General features: G+C 43.5%; 1 protein-coding gene across 2 annotated transcripts; it reads left to right on the top strand.

Moving 5' to 3' along the window:
- The first annotated feature begins 16870 nt into the window (after nucleotides 1–16870).
- Nucleotides 16871–19696, top strand: LOC102710360 (transcription factor PCF5-like). 2 transcript variants are annotated; one of them, XM_040520147.1, is made up of 3 exons: nucleotides 16871–17119; nucleotides 17253–19038; nucleotides 19167–19696. In XM_040520147.1, the coding sequence occupies exon 2, from the start codon at nucleotides 17584–17586 to the stop codon at nucleotides 18946–18948; it is 1365 nt and encodes a 454-aa protein (XP_040376081.1). In that variant the 5' UTR covers nucleotides 16871–17119; nucleotides 17253–17583; the 3' UTR covers nucleotides 18949–19038; nucleotides 19167–19696. The 2 variants fall into 2 exon arrangements, with proteins under 2 accessions (XP_040376081.1, XP_040376082.1); XM_040520148.1 differs by lacking the exon at nucleotides 16871–17119 and having other exon boundaries at nucleotides 17133–19038.
- Nucleotides 19697–26585: the final 6889 nt, after the last annotated feature.

Genomic DNA, 26585 nt, shown 5'->3' with positions numbered 1-26585 from the left:
TAGCTGCTTAGGAAAGAGTTAAAACAATCTGCCTATGTGTACGGCAAAGATCGCCTCGTCATGAACCTCGCGGGATGGGGGCGAATTCGCCTCGTGAAGCGCAGATATCTCCTTTATCAGCTAACTTACCGCTACTCTCTCGCTGACATGCGGGCCCTACATGCCAGACCGCAGGTCGTCGTAGGCTGCTCCTGCGTGCTTAATTAACTGGCCCGTGAAGCATCATGATCAGTAAATCAGCACAGTAAATAACTTGGGATTCAGCAGCAGCATGGTTAAATTCATCAGACGCGTGTGTAGGAGGGTAGCTGCGCGCTGTGGCGCCTGCTCCCTTTTTGCCTGTGCGTGCGTGTCGTGGAAAGCGGTGACTTTTCTGATTTGCTGCAGATCTGGGGAGAAGCAGCTAAGCCAGCGTGCGAGATGATGCATGCGACTGTACTGGAGCACTTAAATTACTATTTATCTAGGCTATAGTTATGTACGTTCGGAATATTTACTTAGGTTCCAAAATATTTTCCAAAAAACATTACATCGAATTCTTGGACATCTAAATAAAGCATTAAATATACACGAATATTAAAACTAATTAAACAGTTATGGGGAAATCGTGAGACGAATCCTTTGAGCCTAATTAGTACGTGATCAGCCATACGTGCTACAGTAACATATATGTGCTAATGATGGATTAATTAGGCTCAAAAAATTCGTCTCGTAGCTTCTTGGTAGAATCTGTAATTTATTTTATAATTAGACTATATTTAATACTTTAAATATGTGTCTATATATTCGATGTGATGTTTTTGGAAAAAAAATTGTAAATTAAACAAGGCCTTAGACTATATGAACAAACGAAATTGCTTTGCGTACGAGAAAATCGTACGATTTCCGTTGCCGACGCTGTGATTTGTTTGTGACTTCCGTTACGCGCCGATTCGCTCGCTGCTGCACCGTCGCTACGTGCCATGAATCGTACTTACGACAATCGTACGTATAGCACTGCTCACGAACAACCCTCGATGTTGGCGAGTACACTTATCGCTCGACTATATCAACTGCAATATATTGTGAATGTTTGGATGAGAATGGATAAAAAGTAGGTGGCTCCTAAAGACTTCTCTTGCCTGGATGTTGAGTCCACTCATACATTAAGGCAAATTCACTGGGTGAATCATTGTTTTTCCCTATGTGTAGAAGAAGCATGAGAGAAGAGAAATGGAGGTCTGGCCTAGGATCTAAAGCAAGGACATGTGGCAGAAAGGCGAAGAGAACAAGCATGGCTTCGAGACGAGAACAATAGGCTTATTGTCTTTGACATCGAGGTCGTCACTTGATGTCGGCTATGTCATTGGATCTATGCTATTGTTTCACTGCATAACTCAATTCTTATAGTGTATTTCGCACGCTCCCACAACCTACTATTGAGCCGACTCAGTCTATATCGGGTTGAGCCATCGTGGAGCCTACCCTCGTGGCTGGATCAACACACTCCACCCAACCCTATCGCGAGAGTTTCCTTAATGCGCACGGGCTAGTACCACCTTGGCTTGCATCGCTAGGGACAATGGTGGCTATCGAAGGATGAGGGCGTCACGATGACGGTGAGCTCATCCCCTAGCCTTTGACCCCCACCCTAACGAGCTCCTCCCCCATCTGATAATGGTGCGTGACAAGGATGAGAGTTCAAGACCACTACAACATCAATGAAGTTCCCTGGCCCACTGCCTTGATCTATACCATCACCAGTATTGGCAATAAGGAGAAGGGAGACAATAGAGGAGGAGGGAGACAATAGAGGAGGAGCGAGTAGAGTTGTCGAAGATGGGATTCAGGGAGTGGGGGTAATTTATATTACTTTCTATTTTTTGGAGAGTGGTTAGTGTGGACTGATATGTAAATTAAAAATTCAGAAACAAAAATAACCACCAAGGTTCAACATGAAAATTTAAAGTTACACTTGAAGCCACATGCACGACAAGAATTTTTTTTTTTTGGACTGGTCTAACTTACGTGACATGTATTGTTTATGGCCTTAATGGCTTATACTTGCAAATCACCTATTGTTCTATAAAATACCAATCATTCTTGGATGGATAGGGTGGCTTCACGATTCATGCAAAGATATTAACCTGTTTACCATCACACCTCACATCTCTCTGCAATCACGAAAACTAATCCACAAATCCACGCGATGTACACCAGTGCAGACGCCACCCTTCCCCTTCCTATCCTCGATTCCTCCCTACACCTTATATCCCCGATCCGCTTTGCTGGTGAAGGTGAGCACCTGCGAGGCCCAACTGCAGTCCCTTTGTAGCCTTCTCCCATCCCTCTTCCCCCTACTCTACTATATCGATTCACCTCATCTTATTGCTTAAGTATACTAAAATCCTACTGACCCGTCTCTCAATCCACGTCTATGGCAGTTCCCCCGCCAATGGATTTGCCTCCTCTTTTTAACTACAAGGCTCTTCTGAACCATATCTATCACACTTCTCCATCTATGTGGCTCTGGCACGATCGTTGGTGTCTTGTAGCTCTTATCTCTCCACCACATACCCATGATCTACCACTACCCATTACTCTTAAGTATCACCGTCAATTCATCATCGTCCTAATATATACCCCATCCTACCATCTTGATCCAATTGCGAAAACGTAATATGGTAAAGCTTTGGGGGTCTCAGGCTACTTGGCTGGCCATCGTTAAGTCATGGCAATCTCCCTCCTCTTCTCTCTTCTACTCCCCCCTTGTCTAAATACGATGCTCAGGAATTCTGAAACTATGATGAACAGCAAAGGTGGTTGACCTCGCTGTGATCCGTTCATGGCAGTAGTGCTCATACCAAAGAGGGGGTACTGCTAGCGTTGTTAGCCTGCTACACTATACTTTTGCTGGGTTCTCGCGTGCTGCGACTCTGCGGCTAGCTAGCTGCAGGCCGTACTGCAGCAGATGAGCCTTTTTAGGGCCAGTGAGCTACAATGCCGTAGCCTGAAGATAGGGCAGGACAGTTCGTTCATCATTGGGCACTGGCAGTACCCCTCATTTACTGCCACAGTTACATTCATTCATGCATGCATAGGTTTCCTCCCCCAGTTTTCCCTCGCAAATTGACAGTTGCAGCGAAAAGAAAATTGTTCCTGTTGATTGAGGTGGTGTTTAGGTAGCTTTTAGATTGAGAATTTTTTTTTGAAGAAATGTTAGGTCAAATGTTTGACCGGATATTGGAAGTGATTTTTGGACACGAATGAAGAAACGAATTTCATGGCTAGCCTGGAAACCGCGAGACGAATCTTTTGAGTGTAATTAATATGTCATTAGCACATGTTGGTTACTGTAGCACTTATAGCTAATCATGGGCTAATTAGGTTCAAAAGATTCGTCTCAAGATTTTTCATAACTGTGCAATTAGTTTTTTTAGTTCATCTATGTTTAATATTTTATATATTTAGATGTGCAAAAATTCGATGTGATGTTTTTAGAGAAAAATTTTGGGAACTAAAGAAGACCTGATTATGATTATTTACTCCTACATGAGCGCAGTGCCGCTACTACTGGTATGATCTCACTGCTACTGATCTACTACCTCGATCCTCAGTTTAGGCATCCAACGAAATGACCATCTCATGGAGTAGTACACATCGCATAATAAAATATCGGCACAAATAATCTGAGAAGTTTCAACCCAAAAAGAAAGCAAAAGCATGCGGATGCACGAGGGGAAAAAAACGGTTTGCATGCATGCGTGCCCCAGCTACAGTTGCTACACAGTTCTCCAGAAATCCGTACGAGCGTATTCAATTCGATGCAAGCATGCAAATAAAATAAACAAAAAAATTAAAAAGAAACGCAGCTATAGTACTGGACTAGTACTGTGCTGGCAGGAGAAGTAGTACTACTAGTAGCTGTACGTGGCCATCGCCATAGTTGGGGGGCGTCGCGAATCATTGGACGGACGGATCGACCGAGATGCACGCCACGCACGCGGCCACCTCCTCTAGGCATCGCGTATTCGAGCGCGGCCGGCCTCGCCATGTACAGCGACGTGCGTGGCTGCATGCGTGCTGCTGCCCAAACGGTGAGAGCTACTACTAGCTTATTCCCGGCGCACTAGCTTGGCCAGGATGCTTGCCAAAACATGTCGTCGTACGTACGTCGAGACTTGAGGCCGGCGAGATCGATCGATGGATCGAGTGCGTACGTTACGTGGTGGCGCTGCGTTTTCGCGGTCAGTGCAGTGGGGGCAGTGATTGAAATCGATCGTTCGATGTTATTAATTAATTATCGGTGTACCGTGTGTACGTACGTGCTCGGACGGCGACCGGTGAAAGCGCAGCGGAGCCATGGTCGACGGGCATCGAACCGTGTATGCCCGCCTCCCCCCACGTGCCGCGTGGCGCGTCCACGGGCCACGGCGACTCGATCGGCGACCAACCCGTACACGTTCGTGGCGCTGTAGCGTCGCCGTCGCTGCCCTCACCTCGCGAGTTTTCGCCCCTGCCGAAAGGCACGGTCGAGTCGATCACACCGCGCGCGAGAATGAGAAAAACTGTTCAGCGCTCACGCGCGCATGCACTGCGTCAGCCGTTAGGAATAATAATCACTGTGTGGAGAGTGGGGACGACGACGAAACGGACGGCGATGGCGGCGGATTAAGATCGTGTAATGTTACTTTTCTCTTACGTAATTATTTATCGCTTTTGCATTAGGAGAGGAATCGCGTCCGACTGAGGTAAACGGGGCACTGATTATTGGCGCGGCCCTCTAGCGGGGAACGGGAATCGATCCCACTCCGCTCTAGAGATGGCAACGGGACCCATGACCCGAGACCCAATGGGTATTTACTCCATTACAGTATGGGTATGAGCTAAATATATTACCCATGGTAATTAGGCAAATACTTTCACCTGATGGGTACACGGGTATGGAAACATTCTTATGATCCTATACCCGTTTACCCATGGGTAATAAATACCTGCAAGTTTAAATGCATGTCATGACCTAATATCATATTAGCCTAGCCTAATTAACCAAAATCATAGGTATTTAAATTATCCATACATTTTCCACCACACTATATAAATGTGTAATGTCCTAAGTATCTACCGTCTAAGCATATACTATATGAAAAATGTAATATTTAGATTATTTTAAACTTTTGCGGGTATATGTGTAACTCAATGGGTAGGGTTTACCCAAGCGAGTATGGGTATGAAGAAATTTTTTTACCCGTGACGGGTATATGTATTTCAATAATACGAAATTTTACTAGTGGATATGAGTATGAGATAGCAATATCCGATGGGTATTTATCCATTGCCATCCCTACTCAGCACACGCGAGCGAGATGATCGCGGCGCGCCAATAATCAGCTACCGCCGCGCGCGCGCGCGAGAGAGAGAGATCGAGCAAAAGCCATGGGACTTTACGAGGTGCGATGCCGTACTACGCGCTCGGCGTAGTGCGCGGATCGATCGATCGGAGCCTGAGCCAGTGAGCCTGGCATGGCATGCACTGCACCGCGCACTCACGCGCGCGGCCGCCGACGCCCGACGCCGATAATTGGGGGCACCACCACCGGCTGGATCGACCGAATCCGTCCTCGTCGTCGTCGGAAGCTAGGCCGGCCTAGGCCCAACTGTAAAGAGCACGGAAAGCTGGCGTGCATGCACGCAGGCTGCAGGCCTGCGCACACAACCGGACACGGCCGGGGGCGGCGCGCTGCGGAGCAGCAGAAGCAGCAGCAGTACTGATGCTAGCAAGCGCAGGCAGGGGGAGTTGGTTTGTGCGCCCCATGTGTAGATCCAACTGCTGCTAGCAAGAGCTAACTGGTTGTAGTCAGAGGAGCTAGCTAGCTGGCTAGTGCGTGCTCACTGCTCAGAGCAACTGTAATAGCATGTTATACGCTAGTTATATCCTTACATGGAGGAGAAAGGGGACGAGAAAGTGTAAGAGCAGGTACAATAGCAGGCTATAAGGGCATTCTCAACACCATAACATTAATTAAGTTGCCATCTAGAATGAAAGATGATGTGACAAGTGAATAAATGAGGAAAGAGAATGAAACTATGTCTTGCATGAGACATGGTTTCTACACAACATTCAAGATATCATGTGAGATAAGTAACATTAAATTGAAGTACGGAATAGTGGTGTTTGTATTGGAAGAGTAGTGTCTAGTATTAGTTTCTTGTGAAGTTCATGGAAACTACATCTAGTGTTATGGGTTTGGAATGCCCTAAGAACAAGTTTAATAGTAAAGCCAACCTACTAGCTATAAGCTTATATTATAGTCAACACATATAATAAATTGGTTATAAGGTTGGCTATAATTTTTATCTCTTATCTCTTTTTCTTATCTTTGTATTTAATGTATTTTTTTGAAGTTGGTCTATAAGTGGCTCTTGTATGAGAGCCAACTCCACTTCTTTTTCATTACCTCTTTCCTCCACATCAGCTTATAGCCTACTATTATACTTGCTCTAAGCCAGCTATAAGCATATTTTAAAGAGATAAGAGGGGAGAGAGAAGAGAGGTTGACTACTAATTTGTAGCCAACACACACGGACTCCAAGACAGAGTGTATGTGTGACATATGAGACCATGTATTAATGTTTTGTATGTAACTATTGTATGAATTAGCTATTAGATTGACTATAGATGCATTAGAGTTATTAGTTGGCTATACTATTGAACTTGCTCTAAGCAGGCTGTTAGCTTGTAGCTAGCTTAGGTACATGAACCAAGAAACTCTGTGAGAGTAATATATGGGTCCTGCATTAATGATGAAGAGCTAACTAATATATGGGTGAGTAAAAAAATATGGGTCCTGCATTAATGATGAAGAGCTAACTAGTATATGGGTGAGTAAAAAAAAACTATAAAAAGTCTAATAGCCAGCTTGTTAGCTACGTTATTAGCCTGGCTCTCAGGCAGGCAGGCAGCTGTGATGAGGACTAATAGCTAGATCAGTCAGAGATCATCGGTGATGAGGACTATAGCTAGATCATGGGATCGCTTTCTCAGCATGCATGCATGCAGTGGCCCGACCTGCCCCTGTCTCCGGCCTACCCTTTCCCTCCCGAACCCAAGCTATTTCTATGGCTTCTCTTTTCTTTTTTACAGTAGGTTATTTCTCCTTTATGTTCTTGTCTCACTATTCTTTATTTTATATTTTACCTGTATTATATTCTCCTTTTAACCAATTGTAATCTTCATTCGATTTTTTCTACATATTTTTTATAACTCTAAAAAAATATATTTGTAATGGAGTGGGTAGGTGAATGTATGGATCCCTATAATTCTTGCCTGGTTCCGTGTCATCGTTCCCCTGCTGCACCCTACATATATCATATATATGGCTAGCCTAGGGCGCTAGCGGTTTACCATATATATATATATATATATATATATATATATATATATATATATATATATATATATATATATATGTATGTATGTATGTATGTGAATGGTATCAACAGCTAGGATGGCCATGAGCCCATGCTTGGCTAATTGGCTGCACGTATTTTCTTTTCAGAGATATGTTCACAAGCAAATTTATCAGTACATTGGACTTGGAGCAAATCAAGCCAAAATTTGAAAAGACTGACATGCTTATAGTCTGTGTCTAAATGGACTCTCTTGTTTTCTTGCTTAGGGATCAAGGTTTTATGAATCACAATACTTTCTTAAATCTAATTAAAATCTCTTATAGATACAAGACTATTCCTCCTATAAATATAGTGGCTAAGACCTATAGAAACAACCACTCATTCAACAAAATCAATCTATTATTCTAATCCTCTGCATTCTACATTGATCTTCCTCCTCCTTGGGCATCCCATGTCTATTCATCTCTCACCCTCTGACTGCTCATCGTCCCTCATCTGTTTGGCGTCCAAGGATGTCTAGTTGTGCCGAGCATAGGTACAAATCGATGCATGTTCACCCTATTGTTGTTTAGTGATTGTTCGACGGCATGTACCCCTATGGTCGCTCATCTCTGGGTGCAATTGTGGATTGCACATAATGTTCTAAGTGTGACTTGGCACGACTCAATGCCAATAAAATGGATACACTTCATGCACATGAATATATACCATGCATTGTGCTCCAGCCCAGAGTCCTAGTACCATAATATATGTATTATGTAGTAGTACAAAAGAAAAAAAAACTAATGTTTCCGAGCGGTGACTAGTGACTATAGCGTGCAGGCAACTAACGAAAAGAGTGAAAAACAACCAAAAGATTGCCGGCTGGCTCCTAATTAGACAAATTATGTTCCACCCTACTTGAGATATATAATTTTAAAATGAAAAAAAAATCAATTCACTTACAAAATTTGTTAGTCTCATGTTCCATATTATAAGATTTCTCTGCCACCGTCTAGATTCAGCCATTTATCAATACGTATGAGTTATATATATATACGTCTATATTCATTAACATCCATACGAATCTAGACTAGAACAAATGCATTACTATGGTTTAGGCTGAGAGCGTATTAGTTTGGAGGAGAATAAGAGCAATCCAGATCCTCTAACTTTGTGAACAAAAGTCTGTCTTGGTCTACAATACCCTGACTTTAAACACTGTATCTATAGTAAAATACAGTATATATACTACAGCACATGTATTGTTCATAGGTACTGTAGCAATCGATCTTGTGCGCTTGTTACGAATTGGACGGCTGAAAACACTGTACATGCCTGACTTTTTTAACCGAACGGTAGAGAATCCCGTTCGGAATAAGAGATGCGACGTCATATGTACGTAGCTTGGGGCTCGATCGTTCGCAGTTGCAACTGCTTATAAGCCAAAATTTAAATTTTAAAACTTAATTTTGAACTTGATTTTGTGGTTTTTTCATTATGGTTTCTTTTACACATTTCGCTTTTGAGTCGCTATAGACACGTATATAAAAGTTTTATCTGTAAATTATTTTTCATTTGCAAAAACGTGTTTTTACTTATTCCTCCAAAAAACGAAACGATGGGAGCCTTCGTCTCTACTCTCTCTACACTCTAGATTGGAGCTGGGGAACGTTTGTGGGGCTAAGTTCTGGAGCTACACATATACTATATGGGCTTTGATACATCATGCATGCATGGAAGAGATCGAAAAGGTTTTGTCCTAGGGGGGAAAGGGGGGAGAGAGAGGACTTTGTCACAGACCCTCCCGTGAGTCCAAGCGATGTCAGCAGCAGCACTGTACCGTCGTCACATAGTGCATCCTCGCATCAAGGTGTGTGTGTGCGCGCGCGCTTGTTTTTACTTCAACGGCGGCCTGCCGCTTGCGTCAAGCATGTTCGGCACTATGCAGCAGTTTTCCGTGATATTTTGCCCTGTATCCATCAGCCTCCGAGATTGTAAAAACTGGGCAACGGCTCAGTGGTGATAAGCTATCGCCTGTCTCCGAATCTTATGTGTAGGCCCTAATTCAATCTTCGCCATTATAATTTGGACCCCACCACGATCAATAGTGCACACATATATCTTTTTCACTGTTAATGTGATATTTTCTGTGCCTCAAACACAATTGTAGTGACTCATTTCAAGGCTTCTATTAATTCGAATTGGACGTTGCTCTCAGTTGATTGCCATAACGTTGTACATTAAGCCCACCCAAATTCGATCATAAGTAATCGCAAAAAACCCAGGTATCCCATCAGTGTTTACGTGCATTCACTAAATGTAGAGGCCGAGCCTTATCCTATTTAAAAAAAGGGTCCAACACAATGAATAGAAATATGCTCAAATATACCAGCTACGAATATTGGTCATCTCAATTTATATTAGACTTGATCTCATATGAACATAGGAATACCCGACGAGTGAAAAAATGCTTTATGATATTTTCCAAGCCGGAACTTTTAATATGCACAAAAAATGACTATATATAAACCTAGATATATGAAATATAAATCGGACCCAATTAATCAAATCCTCTTTTTTGAGTAAATAACATTATTATTGGGCCATGAAAATTGGTTCACCAATTTTTTTGTGTCACCAAAGAATTATTAATATCATTGCGCACAAAGTTCACTATATATATGCCCACTAACAAATTAATCCGGAGCTTCACGAGTCACGGCCAGACGGCCTACTTCTGATCAACCACAAAAGAATTTTATTGAACGCACGATCAGTAATTAACAACCATTTCTCCATGCAAGGATCGACGCAAATGGATCTACACACAACTAAACAAATGGTTTTCGGTCAACCTCAAATCTCACGCTTCATAAGAAAAATCCCAAATAGCTAGCGACCACGGTTCGCGGAGAGTACGTACGTCTTGCTTAGCAGGCCCAGTCGAGATGACTAAATTAAGCTAGCATGCTACTGTTCATGTGGCCAATTTGCATGGAGCTGAAAGCTTCCTTTGTTTAATGTGACGTCCATGTGTAAAATATTACACTTCTTTTCGAATGTCGGCATCCACTCGTTTTTTTATGGTCCTGGTTGGTTTTATGCAACGGGCACACAACAACATCTCCGATGTGTGTACAGGATAAATGAATTCAGTAGCCAGAAGTTTTCACCAAAATTTTCCGTTTTATTGTCATAGTCCAATGATAGATAGTATATCTAGTAGTCCACATCAACCATATTTAGACCATACCAGGCTCGCCTCCTTCGGCTTGGTACGACATTAATTGGTAGGAACAGAGGAAGATAAATTTATTTCTCTTTTGCTTATAAGCAGAGTTAAAAACTATGAATTATAAACTTAACTTTGATTTTTGGTTTTTTTCTTGATATATTTCTTTTAAATCACTAAGGACAAATATATAAAAATTTTATCCAAAACTATTTTTAATTATTAATAAGTCATTACAATTTACGATAAGTATAAGAGAATCGATAAGGCTGAAATATTCAAATTATATCGTATGAATAACATAAATCAAGCATCCACGAATCAACCCAAATATTTTAGTCATATATACACCGTACATCTTATCAAGGTATACCTATATGCTCCATTCTCTGATGCCCGGCCCATGCTATTGGGATTTCTTGGCTTAACAACTTACGAAAGTGGCCATTTATTATTTGTCACTAATTAACCTTTCCACTGCAATCAACAAAGACACAATATACCCCCAGATCATACCTGAATTTTTTTTTTCATATGCATCATTTTCATTGATCTAGGCCTATTTAGATCCTTCAAAATAACAAAAGTTTTGTTATTTTGAAGCACTTTTTGACAAAATAGATCTAAACACTAGGGTAAGAAAATGATAACACTGTATTTGGCGTTTAGCAGTCTGGACTAGCAAATTTCGCCTAAAAGTGTATAGGGATGTAGACCACCCCTCACTTTTGCAGAAAAATGGTAACTTTTACATACCACTAAACACCAACTTAAAAAATATAATGACAACTTTTATCACCAAAACTTATCATTTGCTATTCAAAATGACTCTAAACAGTGCCCTGGTCCATACACACAAGCCATGAAATTGGCAAGTGTACAGTGCACTGCGCAGGCAGGTGTTGCCGAACCATGAAAGGAGAAAAAAAGAGAGAGGGGGAAGGTGACAAGAGAAGGAAAAGGAGGCTCCTGCCAGCGTGCGGCTGTACTGGCCGGATTCTGTTGGGTGCGCCACCGACCGGTGCAGAATCCGGACGCCCAGCCGGCCGGTCCAGTCCAACCCCGTCAAATCGAATCCCCAAATCAAAAACCGGTCAACTAATCAAATCGATTTGACATGACGCATCCTTAAGAAAAAGAGGAGCTATGGCAAGGCCGTATCGTATCACATCATGATGGAGTAACAGTGCGTCACATCGGATATTTGAACACTAATTTAAAATATTAAATATATATTAATAAAAAAATTAATTTTATAAATAAGTGTTAATTCGCGAGACGAATTTTTTGAGCCTAATTAATCTATAATTAGCAAATGTTTACTGTAGCATCACATAGGTTAGTTATAGATTAATTAGGCTCATTAGATTCGTCTCGCGAATTAGCCCAAGATTATGGATGAGTTTTATTAATAGCCTATATTTACTATTTATAATAAATATCGAAATATCCGATGTGGTTAGAGGCTAAACTTTAGCATCCTAGAAACAAACAGCTCGTAGTCTGGCAGTAGTACTGCCTTTTCCTTCTTCCATTTCTTCCTTGGAAGAATTGATTGCCTCTGTAATTAGGTGCGATTAACTCCAGCTGTACTACGTAGTTAGTGCACTGTTTGTTGTTTGACTGATTGGCAGTACTGAACTTTTTTTTCACCTGCTCGACAGAAATTCCGTGGCAATGAATTGTCCTTTGCAAAAATGTCACAACAGTGTTTGCAGTACCACTCCACTACTTTTCTTTCCCAAGAATTACTCCCAAGTAAATAAGCTTGTCCATGTAGGAGTACGAGTTATCTTACAGACTTGAGCTGAGCATCACCCCGGTTTGCCAAGACACTCGTCTCAGATCAAGTTGGATAATACAGAGTATCACTGCGAGTAAAAAGAAAAAAAGAAAATACTACTGCTGGATCGAGTAGTATACGAGTTTCTGGACACAGCCAGCCATCACGTGAGCCACTGAACCAGCCGGACCCGTAAACATTCAGACAGATATCCCAATGCAACAGCCAGCCGCAGCAGCAATGACCATCTCGATCATGTGGCACGGACAGGGTGTTGGGATTTTAATGCTGCGTTTTTCATTCCACTGGAATTTCCCTTGTCTGCCCGGAGAGGAGGAGGAGGAGGAGGAGGAGGAGAGATAACACGATACAGAAGGGAAGCACGCCTGCATGCATGCATGCTGCTGCTGCTGCAGCAAACCCTACTTAGCAAGTACTACTGTTTAGCGAGCTCCTGATCCAATTGTTTAGTACAGTAATCACAAATCGCCCATGTTTAATTAGGCAGCCACACATTTTGGCATTGTGCCGCGTTTGTGTCATCGAGGAAGCAAGACAGCAAGTGCATCTTCTGTTCGTGGATCGGCCATGTGTGTGGGTGTGTGGGATCAAAAGGCCGCGTCTCTTTCGCCAAAGCAATTAAAGGCTGCCCCCGGAGGAGGCCAAAAGTTGAAAGATATCACACTGGCCACAGGGACAGCACTGCACACATGCATTGGCAGAGAAGGGGGAGAGCGATTGTGTGTACATGCGTGAGACAGCGAGAGAGATGTATTGAAAAAATATTGTAAACCCTCGAGAGATATTCTCTTGTCTATTGCATGCTATCCAAATAGTCACTAAAATATTTGAAAAAAATTATGAAGGTAGATTAATATAAGATATATCACTATGCAAATATGCAAGTTCAAATATGACTTTTATAATTCATAACAAAAATAACAAATATGACTGTGAGTGTAGGTATACTATTCAGAGTTCAATTTATTATTTTTTGTTATGGATTGTAGAAGTCATATTTAAACTTACATATTGTGTAGTGATATATCTTATATTAATGTATGTTCACAAAATTTTTTAAATTTTTTGATAACTATTTGGTTAGCATATAATAAATAAGGGAACATCTCCTAGTTTAAAATCCTCTCCCAGATGTATTGATTGCGTTTGCACAGAGTTGGTGTTCAACGTATCTCGCGCGCGGCTGCGGCTGGACGGTACGGCAACGGAACGGAGAAGGGGAGCTGGATAGGGCAGGTTATATAGTCATGAGGGCGTTAGATAAACTCGGCGCCGTGAATCCTTTAGACTAAATATTTTTACTTGTCATGTATATATGATGTATTGATATAGTCAGTATAGTCAGTTATACTTTAAGGGTGTGTTTGGTTCCCAGTCAAGGTTGAATAAGATATGACAGTTTCGTTGGATATGACGATCCAGTTTTTTGTTTGGTTGAGCGAATATGACAATTCAGTCTTTTGTTTGGTTGTAGGGATGAAGATGGATTTGGTGATCCAATTATTTGTTTGGTTGGAGGGAGTAGGATGAATTTATAGGTGTGGCCACCTCTCACTTGAGATGGTGAGTATAACCCTATCAAATTAATACACAATGCAAATCATAAAATTTCTAACAATTTACACTACTATCTCCATTATAAATACCCATAGAAAAAGAAAAAAGAAAACAGTGGCTGGATCTAGGCCGCCTGGGGCTCCTCGCCACCGGCCGCCGCCTCTCGCCTCCTCCACCACTGCCTCCTCTCGCCGGCTCTCCACTGCTCCCTCCTCCCACCGGCTCGTCGCTTCTCCCTCCTCCCACCGATGCAGCATGTTGTCGTCGTCGTTGTCGCTGAGCACGCATCGACATCGCCGTCACCACCGCGCTTGTCGCCTGCACCATCCCTCTCCACTGCTTCCTCCTCCCGACCGCAACACGTAGATGTCGCCGGGCACCGGCCAGCTCTATCCATGCGGTGACGCGACCGCTCGCCCGACTCAGGCCGCTTGCTCGGGCGCCCAAATCCGGGCAAATCAGCCGGATACATCCATCCGATATGTGGGGGGAAATATTCCCCTTCGGGCCACCCTATCCCACTCCCACCCACCAACCAAACACCTATAAAAAATGGGCCGCCATATCCTATCCAACCAAACACATCCTAAGGCGATACAGATAAATATCACTAACATGATGCACAAGTATTAATTCTTAAGAGTTAACTTGCAATATAGCCTTGATTCTTGATTTTTGATAAATAATGTTGATACTAAATTAAAAACTAAAATAAAGAACGTAAATGGAAAAATGAACCAAATCAAAAAAATAATTTATGACTAAAACATTAACAAGATGGATAATATAAGATATATCACTCCACGTATATGAAAGGTCATATTTGAGTATTCGACTTCTACAAGTTATTTTTAACCAAAAAATAAATTAAACTGAAACTAGTATGCGCACATTCATAATTAATTTTTTTATTTTTGTTACAATTTATAAATGTCAAATTTGAACTTGCATGTTTGTGAAGTGATATATCTCATATATTATATATCTTGTTTTTTTTTCAAATTTTCTAATGACTATATATTGGACATGCAAGAAATGACCTCAAAATGACTAGCACTGTCTCATGAAATTTCCTTCCATTCCTAATTGTACTCCACACTGTGCATGTCATTTCCAAACTCTGCTCATGTCTAGCAGGTTATCTAACTTCACCACATGTGTGGGCTCGGCATGATTGGATAGCTGGTTAACTGCTCTTAGTAATGATCATCCTGTCTCACCACCAGACTTCTTGAGGGCCATCGTACTGCATTATAAGTGTCCTTTTCACTCTCTTATATAGCCTAACTATGTTTTTAGCATTCTTCCCTTTTAAGATGTGCAGCTTACCCATAGCTGCCATGGAAATTATGCATTCTAACTAATCAGAAGAATTAGGAAAATACAAGTTTACATCTGTACTATATGTAGATGAGTCTAAAGTAAGGATCTATCTTCAGAGCTTAGACATGTTTTGGTGACTAGACAGGGTAACACATTAATTTATCTCAAGTTATAATTATTTTCTTATGCCTCCCCCTTCTTGTGTAAGCCCTTAATGGGTGTTTTTTTTTTTTAAAAAAAAATCTACGGGCACCATCTTGGTCCCTTATCCGGTTATATGTTCTTGTCATCAAACAAACTAAAAATAACTTGGTCTTGTTCCTATGCCCAAATTTTGTTCTGGATCAAACTTAGGCAAGTTTGGACAATGACGCCACATTTTGCAAAAACCCTCCTTTAGCAAGGTGGGGCTACAAATAAAACACACCATCAATCTATAAAGAAACAAGTATATCATGTTAAAGGACTTGCATTTAAAATTATATTGCAACTCTCAACTTTGTATAAAGAAAAATCATTATCCATCGGCATATACCCTTGAAAAGCTCCGGTTGGCATCTTATTTGCTTGTGCAGTTGCTCAATTACAAGTACCAATTTGTATGACAACCGGAACGGATAGCCTCTCATCAATGCCGGGATTAGGATAACAGGCACGGATAGCGTAGGATGTTTTGATTTTGTCGCGAATCAAACTACTTCAAATTTGTTTAAAATTTATACAAAAATATAGAAACATCTACCAAAATAGAGTAGCTATAGAGCTATCGATATATGCTTTCTTCTCCACCTAGTAGAGGAGGGAGGCGCGCCTCCGGTTTTTTTTTTTTCAAAGAAATGTACACGTGTGTTCGTGCAGTGGTGTGTGTTCGAGTTATGATCGTGATTCAGTGTCTACTGTTTCTTTAATAATACAACATATGTCATAATCATCCACGCACGCATAACCCACAATCCCCAGCATCATCGATCGTCCATCCCCTCCGAAATCCAATTCACAAATCACACGCCCATCTTTTCGCTTCTATTTATAAACCAAAAGTTAATTTTTCAACCTTAAATTTAAAATTGATTTTGAGCATTTTTTACCAAGGTTATTTTTTAATCTTAACTTTTAAATCGCTAAGAATGTATTGATAAAAAAAATATTTATAAATTATTTTTCGTTTGCAAATGCACAGTCACACTCCTTGGCTTACCAATCACCACCTCACCTTCTCCTTGGGCTCCAGTCTCCATCCAAGCTCAGCTGAATCTTAGAGCATCCCCAACATCTTATCTAAATTTAGTTATCCATATCTTCATTTGGATGATCATTTAAAATACTTTCATCTTTCATATCCCTTTGTACTCCAGCAGATCATCTATTTATGGTATCCTCTATATCTATTTGGAGGTTTGGAGAGATAACATCTAAATATAGAATTTCTCTTTTCTAATATAGATGACATCTAAAAATAGATGATGAGATAGACGTTCTGTTCGAGCTCAACTTTTACTCTATTTCTAGGATGAAGGATTGAATATATGAGCTGTTCTTATACACACACATACACACACATTCACGGAGAGCAGCAGCCATCAGCAGCAGCAGTAAAGCAAAACACACACACACTCTCTCTCTCTTCTCACTAAAGCACAAATCCTACTCTTATCATCCTGTCTTGTTGCCTCCCTTGTGCCTCCTGCTCGCAGACGACGCAGCCGAGGGGAGAGAGAGAGAGGAGGAGCAAGCGAAAGCTTTGGCGTGCCCCGGCCCCTTGCTAAAATGTGATGTCCAATCCATGGGATTGCGTCTAGTTTAGTCCCCCCCACCCCCTCCTCTCCTGGGTCAGTCCCTGGCCACCACTTCCTCTTTGTGCTTCTTCTTCTTCTTCTTTCTTTCTTTCTCATGCAGCCTACGACGAGTTGGTGCTCGCGTTGTTGATTCTTTTGATGGTTTTTGTGTTTCTTGTCGACTTAGTTATGGGATCCGGCGAGGTGGATGGACGCGCATTGGAGCCGGAGCAGCACCAGTAGCGGCGGGGAAGAAGGCGGGGGATCTGGATCCGAGGCACCACCACCGGGTTACGCACGGAGGAGACGCCGGAGGAGGAGGAGGAGGAGGTGGAGGCGGGCAGGAGGAAGCAGATGAGCAGCAGCAGCAGCAGCAGCACGACCACCGGCTTCTGCAGCTCCACCAGGGGGCGCAGGAGCAAGAACCGCCGCCTGTCCCCGTCTTCCACCTCCAGCACCTCCAGGCGGCGTCGGTGAGGCAGTCGGGCTCGTCCGCCGAGTATGCCCTTCTCGCGCCCATGGGCGACGCCGGCCAGTCCCACCACCACCACGGGTTCCAGACGCAGCTCCTGTCCTTCGGAGGCGGCGTCGGCCACCACCACCCGCTGCACCAGTTCACCGCGCAGGCCACGCAGCCACAGGCCACCGTCGCGTCCCACACGAGGGGGCGCGGAGGAGGCGGTGGCGGCGGCGAGATTGTTCCCGCGACAACCACGCGGTCGAGGGGCGGCGGCGGCGGGGAGATCGTGGCGGTGCAGGGCGGGCACATTGTGCGGTCGACAGGGCGCAAGGACCGGCACAGCAAGGTCTGCACGGCGCGCGGGCCGCGCGACCGCCGCGTGCGGCTGTCGGCCCACACCGCCATCCAGTTCTACGACGTGCAGGACCGGCTTGGGTACGACCGGCCCAGCAAGGCGGTGGACTGGCTCATCAAGAACGCTAAGGACGCCATCGACAAGCTCGACGTGCTGCCGGCGTGGCAGCCCACGGCCGCCGCCGGCAATGCCGCCGCGCCGCCGTCCTCCTCGACCCACCCCGACTCCCCCGAGAACTCCGACGACCAGGCGCAGGCCATCACCGTCGCGCACACAGCGTTCGACTTCGCCGGCGGGGGCAGCGGCGGGACCAGCTTCCTCCCTCCGTCGCTCGACTCGGACGCCATAGCCGACACGATCAAGTCGTTCTTCCCCATGGGTGGCACCGCAGGCGGGGAGGCGTCGTCGTCCACCGCGGGGGCGCAGTCGTCGGCCATGGGTTTCCAGAGCTACACACCTGACCTCCTGTCCCGCACCGGCAGCCAGAGCCAAGAGCTCCGGCTGTCGCTGCAGTCCTTACCCGACCCCATGTTTCACCACCACCAGCAGCATCGGTCGCAGGGCCATGGCGGCGGCAATGGCACCACGCAGCAGGCTCTCTTCTCCGGCGCCGCCAATTACTCGTTCGGCAGCGGCGCCATGTGGGCCGAGCAGGCGCAGAACCAGCGCATGGTGCCGTGGAACGTGCCCGACCCTGGCGGCGGCGGCGGTGGTGGCGGGAGCACCGGCGCCTACCTGTTCAACGTGTCGCAGCAAGCGGCGCATATGCAGGCGGCGGCGCTCGGTGGCCAGAGCCAGTTCTTCTTCCAGAGGGGACCCCTTCAGTCCAGTAACCAGCCCTCCGAGCGAGGATGGCCGGAGACCGTCGAAGCCGACAACCAGATGAGCCACCACCAAGGAGGGCTGAGCCCCTCCGTGTCGGCGGCCATCGGGTTCGCTCCCGGCGTCAGCTTCTCCGGTTTCCGCCTCCCCGCAAGGATACAGGGCGACGAGGAGCACAACGGCGGCGGCGGCGGCAATGGCGATAAGCCGCCGCCGTCGTCTGTCTCCTCAGCTTCTCACCACTGACCGCAGCAGTGGAGGGCAGATGACTTCACCACCAACCACACCATGAGCACCACGCACATACATCAGCTAGCTCCTCCACTTTCCATCACGGTGAGAAACCGAAGAATTCTCATGGCCACACGGCTAACCTGCTTAAATTCTTCACTTTCCAATGCTGCATTAGTTCAGAATTTATACACAGCTGATCAATCTGCTGCTGCTGCTGCTGTTCTTGACAGGAATTGGCCATTGCATCCGGGAGGAGAAAAAGTTTGGAGCGAGCTAGCACAAAGTGCACTACTGATGCTACTTTATCGGCTGGCTGGTTGGTTGGTTTTCCATCTCTTCTGCTGCTGCGCGTGTCATTGGTTTTTGCTTCAAGAATTCACTCGGAGCTTCTTAGAAAATTAGGCTTGTGAGAACGCAGCACACCATGGCAAGAGCTTCGGCTTAGCTTAGCTAGCCCCCGTGTGTTGCGTTTGCGCTAGGTGTAGTTGTTGATCAATGTAGGTTCGAGAGCTTGCTTTGCTTTACTTTGTTTTGTTTCTTTTACTCTTTTGTTGTTGATGCATGGACATGCTTTTGGTTCCTCCTGTGGGTTCAGGAGCAGTTGCTGCTAGATCGATGTTGTTCTCAAAACTGATAAGTGGATGATGGATTGGGAGAGGAGCCTATATCTTTCATCTTTTTCCCAAAACTTGAGGTTCTTTTGTTTACTGTGGCAAATCTTCCCCCGAAGTGTTTTTCTTTATGCTATCCAAGTATATATCTCCAGCCAAACCTTATTTTATCTTGGGTTTGTTTCTCCTTTTTAAAGTCTTGTTTGGAACTGAGAAAAGAGCTGCATGACAATGCTGCTGGCCCTCAGACCTTCCTCAAAACAACCAAAAGGGTTTGGATTTAATGCATGCTTTAAGCTTTGGAAAAAAAATTTGCATCACCTCCCCCTATGGCCTCCCACACCTCACACAGCTGCATTTTCCTCTCCGCCATCCATGTGATTGGTTGGGTCTCTTTCCCTGCTTCTGCATCAGCAGCAGCAGGCAGCCGCAGCTTTCCTTTGCACCGTGCCATGCTGCCTCCTATCCACCCTATCACTGGGCAAGGCAAGAATGCCACAAGGAAAAGGTTTTTTGTGTGTGTGTGTGTGTGACATTTAGTATGTTGCATTGCCACCAGTGGCACAGTACAAGCCTCTTTTTAACCATTTTACCTCAGGCTCTTCGGGCATTGGCCTGCTGCCTGCACTCACTGATGCAGCACTCTGTGACAGATGCCAGTGAAGAGAGAGGGATGAGGGGCCGGCCATGATTGCTCACTTCTGCTCTGTTCTCTGATTGGCTTCCACATGGACACTACCTTAGCTTGTGTACTGTGACTTTAAGGCTGGGTAATTAGTTGTGGGGGAGGGGAAGATGAGAGCTTGGCATGCTATAGTTGCATACCATGATTTGTGCAGCTCGCCAAGCTGCATGCTACGCTGGGTCCTGAAACGGTTTATAACTTTTGAGAATCTGTAGTCACAAATTCTGAAAAATAAATTAAAAAACCAGAAGCTGGAGAAATTAGATTTAGAAGCTTTTATAGATTCTCAAAAATTAGCTTACCAAGTAACTGCTTCTTACAAACTTAAACTCTCCAGGTAGGCCCTATGGCCTATGGGTCACCAAACTCGCCATAAATGACTGCTTTGCTTGCAAGATGGAAGTGAGGCAATGAGCAATGATAGGACTAACACTGTATACACGCACTATACTCATACTTCTTCTACTACTACTACTAATTGTACAAGTTGTTATCACAACCATGCATGCATGCTGCCATACTTTACAGGCTTTAGCCTGGCCTCCTTTATTTGCTACTACTACTCCCTACCTGCCATATATGCTTCATGACATGCATGTGGAAGATATTTTGGCTGTGATATGAGCACGACTAGGTGCAAATTTGATTTTGTTTGTGGCAAACATGTACTGTAAGTACTATATATCAGTTAGTTTTCAGCACCCAATGTGTTCTTTTAGCTGAAAGTGCGGAAGCAGAACATAATAGTATTAGGATTTGCAGTAGTGGTATGGTAAAGGCAAGGCTATAGCTTTTCTTAAACTTGGGTTTATTAATTAGAGAACTCCCACAAAGTATAAGGTTTACATCAGTACGAATGTGTACTTGAAGATCTCTTCTAAAGCATGTCAACACCGTGTTGCTTGATTCTTATGATAGATTTACTACCCACGGCTTTTCATTTTTACTTGAAGCTCCATATTTGTGCAAGCACTCTTTGAATATCAATGTGTGTACACCTAATGGAAGCTGTATGTATGAAAATTATACATTGCAGTTGTTGCTTAAAAAAAAAGATCAAATAAAAGAGTAAGTATATGGAGTACCTTTTTTGAAGACTTATATAGTACTTTGAAACTCTTTTTGGACACTCCTTTTGGCACTTTGTGTGTAGTAAAGGCAATAAATGTACCACACTTGAAACATACGTGTTTATGAAGGTCGTTATAGTATAGTTGGTATGCAATCAATCATCAATTTACTACATTAGGTGAGGTAAGTCAAGTTTTGCTAAAATCAGATGATAAACTACTATTGGTGTAAAAATGTGTTTGTTGCGGTAATGATCTTAGCGTTCTTCTCATTGATGTGATATTATGGCTATTGTGTAAATACTACAATACTACACAAATGATTGGCAATTGATTGATGCATCTGTTCTCTAGGCCAATCCCCAAATCATTATATACTACTCCCTCTGTCTTTCAATGTAAGTTTTTCTAGCATTGCTTAGATTCATATGGATGCTAATGAATCTAGACTCATATATAAATTATATACATTCATCAATCAATGAATTTAGGCAAGATAGAAAGACTTACAAGGTAGTATATATGACAAATCTATCTAGCCTATCTTAAATTCTCACACTCGAAAAATGTTGTATGTTATATGGTGCTTGTGTTTGTACTTAATTTGGTGTCATAAGTAGCATAAAAAAATAAATTCATATTTTACCTTGACCATGAGGTGTATGATTCATCATCCTTTCTTCTCGTGGTAGAAAAACAGACCCGTTCTAATATTAGATTATCAATATATGGCATTGTTCTTTGTAGGGATTTGCTAGATCAAAACAAATAAATGATGATTTAATGGTAAGGCTGGTTGATATGATTATGAAACTAGTACCAAAAAGTCTAAAATAATACTCCCTCCATTCTCAACTAATTGACAATTTTGATCATTTTAAGAAACTGGAGTAAGTACTACGTATGCTCCATCTAGATTCTTAAAATGAGGGGAGCACTGTAGGTTATTCTAGATATACTAGGATACTAGAATAATAGCGACAGACAAATCCACAAAATTATGAGACATCATTGCAAGAGAGCACATGTAGCAAGTGTTGCTCATTAGTCATTACACTGCTAAAGCCTATATAACTTGAGCTCTATCTAAGGTCCTATTTGGAGAACTTCTAGTGTAGCAACTACAGTTTCTCCTAGAATCTCTAGTAAAAAAAATCCAAATTATCACCCAAATTATATGAATCTAGAAAATAAACTGGAAGTAGGTTTCTTAACTTTATTAGATTCTCACCAGTTGGCCTGTCAGCAGCTGTTTTTTTGGATTTTGAGCTTCCCAACCATTTGGGCAATAATTTAGAGTCACCACAATCACTATTCATAGAAGCAATCTAACCAGTTGCGGAGGCAAAATTTCCAAGATGGGCGTACAGAGGTAAAGAAACGGTCTCATATGCCACGTTAATGAGACAGAATTGAAGTTTTCTGTGTGTAAATTGGTATTTAGGCTCAACTATTGTATTGATGCCTAGTGTATATGCTATATACTCCTTTTTTTCCTCCAAAAACTTTGGGTGTACATTCTGCACCCATGTTCTAATGTAGATCCACCTTAAATCTAACAAACCAGCTAAGCAAATATATTAATCATCCGTCCAAATAAGCACAACATTAATTTGGTTAGTTCACTGTAACTTCTAGAGATCTACTTTAGGCCAGCATAGTTTGTAGGTTATATAAAGTTTTCAGAAAGAGAAAAATTAACACTGGTAAAATGGAAATGTGTTTCTGAGAAGAGACGACAAAGATAACCGTTGGTGTGTGCAGGCTCCAAAGTCTACTTCCTCTGTCCCAAAATATAAGTATTTTGGGTTGTTTAGTAGTGATTAAGGTTAAAAATAAAAGACCATAGTGTTATTTAATAATGAGTAATAATTAAAGGTAGGAGAGTAGATGAGGGATAAAATATGAAGAATCTTGAATAAGAAGTGATTGATAAGATAAATTGGTACCGAGAATAATGCTAGAATTGCTTATTTTTTGAGATAGGATTCAAATGCTTATATCTTTAGATTGGGAGAGTAATATCTATTACAAAGGGAAGGTTAAGAAAAGTTTTGGGGGCCTAACAATGTACTCCAGTAGATTATAACTAGTTTTAGGAATGTACACTATACGCTCGTGTTTGTTAATTTACCGGATATCCGAGCCCATGCATGCTATGGAGAAGGCCGGTGTTTGATGCCCTTGACATCGATCATTACAACGCTCTATAAGATGTTTAATCGCTCCAAACGTTTGTTCTAGTGTCTGTAGAGGACACATGCTGGCAACAGGCAGCAAACCGGGTATAAAGCTGCCGCGACCGGCCGGCGACTGTAGCTGAAGTGAACAGCTCCTCAGATCCGGGAGCAGTTCGATCCCTTCAAGTTTATCAACACACACAGAAAAAAAAGGACGCACCGCACAGGCCCCCCCGGCACCCCACCCCGACGCGCGATGTACGCAGCCACGGGAAAGCGATCGAGCACAACGACCCAAGGCTTTCCCGATCGATGGACAGATCAGATCGACAGCGATCGACGATGCCGCTGCCGCCATATATCACGGCAGCCGCGCGCGCGCGCGCAGGCAGCTCGATCCGACACAATGATGGCCGCCGGCCGCGCCATGGACGAGAGGCCGGCGGCTCGCTCGGTCGTCAGGGCGCGGGCTAGCTGCACAGATCTATCGATCGACCGACCGACTGACCGGGACGTGGGCGAAGCACATGAGACTATAAAATATAAATAATGCGGCCCCCCACCACCCTGCAGCGCTGCGCTGCCGGCTCGCGCGCGCGCGCGTACGCTCGCCGTGGTGGCCCCGCCCTTATCGCCATCGCTCGCTACCAACACCCCCGCAGCGGAGTTTCGTACGATGCCGCGATAAATGCGGGGATGGATCATGGATGGCCCTTCACCCGTCGTCTCGCCGGCAGAGATCCTGCTGGCCGGCCGGCGCGATGGACCGCCGCCGCCGGCATGCATCGTGAGCGACAGCCGAGCTGCAACGTGCCGGAGATCGATATGGTCGAGCTAGCGCTGGTACAAGACGATGCCGGCCAAGAGCCAGCACCAAGGCCGGCGCACGCAGCGTTGCGCCGGTGGCCGGGAAGGAGATCTCGATGATAGCTACTATCTCCTTTCTAAAATAAGATTATTTTTTAGTTTTATGATACACTGTTTTGATTTTTTTTTGCGATTAATATTTTTATTCTTATTAGATGATAAAATATAAATAGTAATTTATGCGTGATTATTTTTTTAAGTTTTTAATAAATTTATCAAATAAGACGAATGGTTAAACGTTGGACACAGATAAATAAAAAATAATGTTATTGTAGGACAGAGTTACTAGATAGCTAGCTGCACGTACGTACCGATCCGTCTATGGATGGCGACGGGGCACTGGAAACAGATGAGATTATTGCATGCACGCACCGATCGGAGGACAGCAGGCCGGGTCAGGCTCGGTCCGTGCTGTCTTACTCCAAGTGCTCATATGTAGTGTAGGGCTGTGCGCTGACAGCTGCCATCCCACACAGTCACATGCATCGCATGGCAGGCATGCAGACATGCTGACACCACAGCTCCACACACACACACACAAGATTGCCTCATGTTATTCGTCTGAGCAGCTGGGGTATGTGTACGTCTAGGCCACGCAGGAACAAAAGTCTTAAATGTGTATAGTATGTTTCCATGATTATGTTCGGGTAGCTTATTTCAAGAGACTGTCTAAGGATCGCAACTTGCTAAGAAAAATTGTGAGAAATCCATGGCTGTGGTCACGGGAAATAAGGCTGTTAAAAAAACCTAGCCCTAGGCTCGCAAGTAGCTCGGCCCTCGGCTCATCCCAGGATCAATTCAAGCTTGTCTTGAGCTCATCCTAAGCTCAATTCAAGCTTGTCTGGAGCTCTACATGAGCTGACCCGGCCTAAGCATATATAAGTCCAAGGTTCCAAGCTTGCGTGGTTGCACCTTTAGGCGATCTCTCGTATAGCTCGCGAGCCTACCTTTTTGTGGATTTTTTTATAATTTGTTTGATGAATATGGGTGTAAAAGGTATAAATACATGTATTTGCGTGATGAATTATATTTGTAGCACATTTATCTTAATGTTAATGCCATTAACTAGAAATGTCAGTAGCATCATGTGTAACTTGGGGCACACTTCGGTGGCATGGCTAAGGTCCTTCGTGCGGATTCTATGTTGTTTGTTCGGTTTGATGATATCTTTGGCAATTATGACGTGATCCCAATGAAGTCAAAACTGTTGTGTCACTAGGGGACAAACTTGACAACGATAATACACATTTTGTGAAGTTTTAGCTGTTGGGCCTTCTTTCATGACTAATTTGGTATCGATGCCTTGTATTGAGTTCTCCCATTGTTTTAGTTGTTAGATAGTAGAGCTGAGTGAAGTATTGTTTCGTGTGTTGTGTTGTTGTACCAGCTATGATTTTTTTCTTGTAATTCTGTCTAATTTTTACTTCTTATATGAAATAGAGTTGGCAGTTCTCCTACTGATTTCAGTTTTCAAAAATTTAGAATCATTGTTAGTTGGCAGTTCTCCTCATTAACGCCAACACTCATGGTTACCACTACCTGCGGGTACGTGTTGTAGGTGCCTTTTTAGAACCCCTCTTCCCCTATGTCTTGAGCTCTTATCTGATTATATCTGATTATCTCTTTAGAGTTCAAAAAGACACAACATCGAAGAGTTTGAGCACAAACCTTCAAATAAACACATGTGGCGAATTTGATAAATGAAAATAGTAATTTAGTCGATGTTTTACTGATCAATTTACAATAATCAACTATGGTCGACAGGTCATACTAGTCGGCATTGGGTAGAGCAGAAAGGTATGTAGCATATCTAGCAAAAACACAGTACGTACGCTAGTTCTTTTTGCTTGCTGCTTCCACACCACAAGCACCTGCGCAAAAAGAAGTTGGATGCCATTCTTTCGCTTTAAGACGTTATCGACCTACCTACATATATGTTCACTTTATCACACAATTTGTGTCCAACTTTTTCTCCGAGAGAACGTACGTACTCAGCTATAAAGCTAACAAAGTGCAGCTCCACTTAATCTGAAGAATCCTGCAAAAAAGAGAGAAAATAAATGGCTGAAATGTGCTTCCTGTCCCCCTAAAGAAGCGAGGCGGAATCTACCATTTGACACTTTGGTAAAAAATAAAATTTTGAAACAAAGCCCATTTCATCAGATCTGCAGGCAAAAACTCAACCTGCAGGGTTACATGGGGCAATGGGACCCAAGCTTTTTTTGGCATCTATGCT

Source organism: Oryza brachyantha, chromosome 1 (genome assembly GCF_000231095.2).
Source record: "Oryza brachyantha chromosome 1, ObraRS2, whole genome shotgun sequence".
In the NCBI taxonomy this organism is placed as follows: domain Eukaryota; kingdom Viridiplantae; phylum Streptophyta; class Magnoliopsida; order Poales; family Poaceae; genus Oryza; species Oryza brachyantha.
The sequence above is the reverse complement of the archived record's forward strand: the minus strand, read 5'-3'. Positions and strand labels throughout refer to the sequence as shown.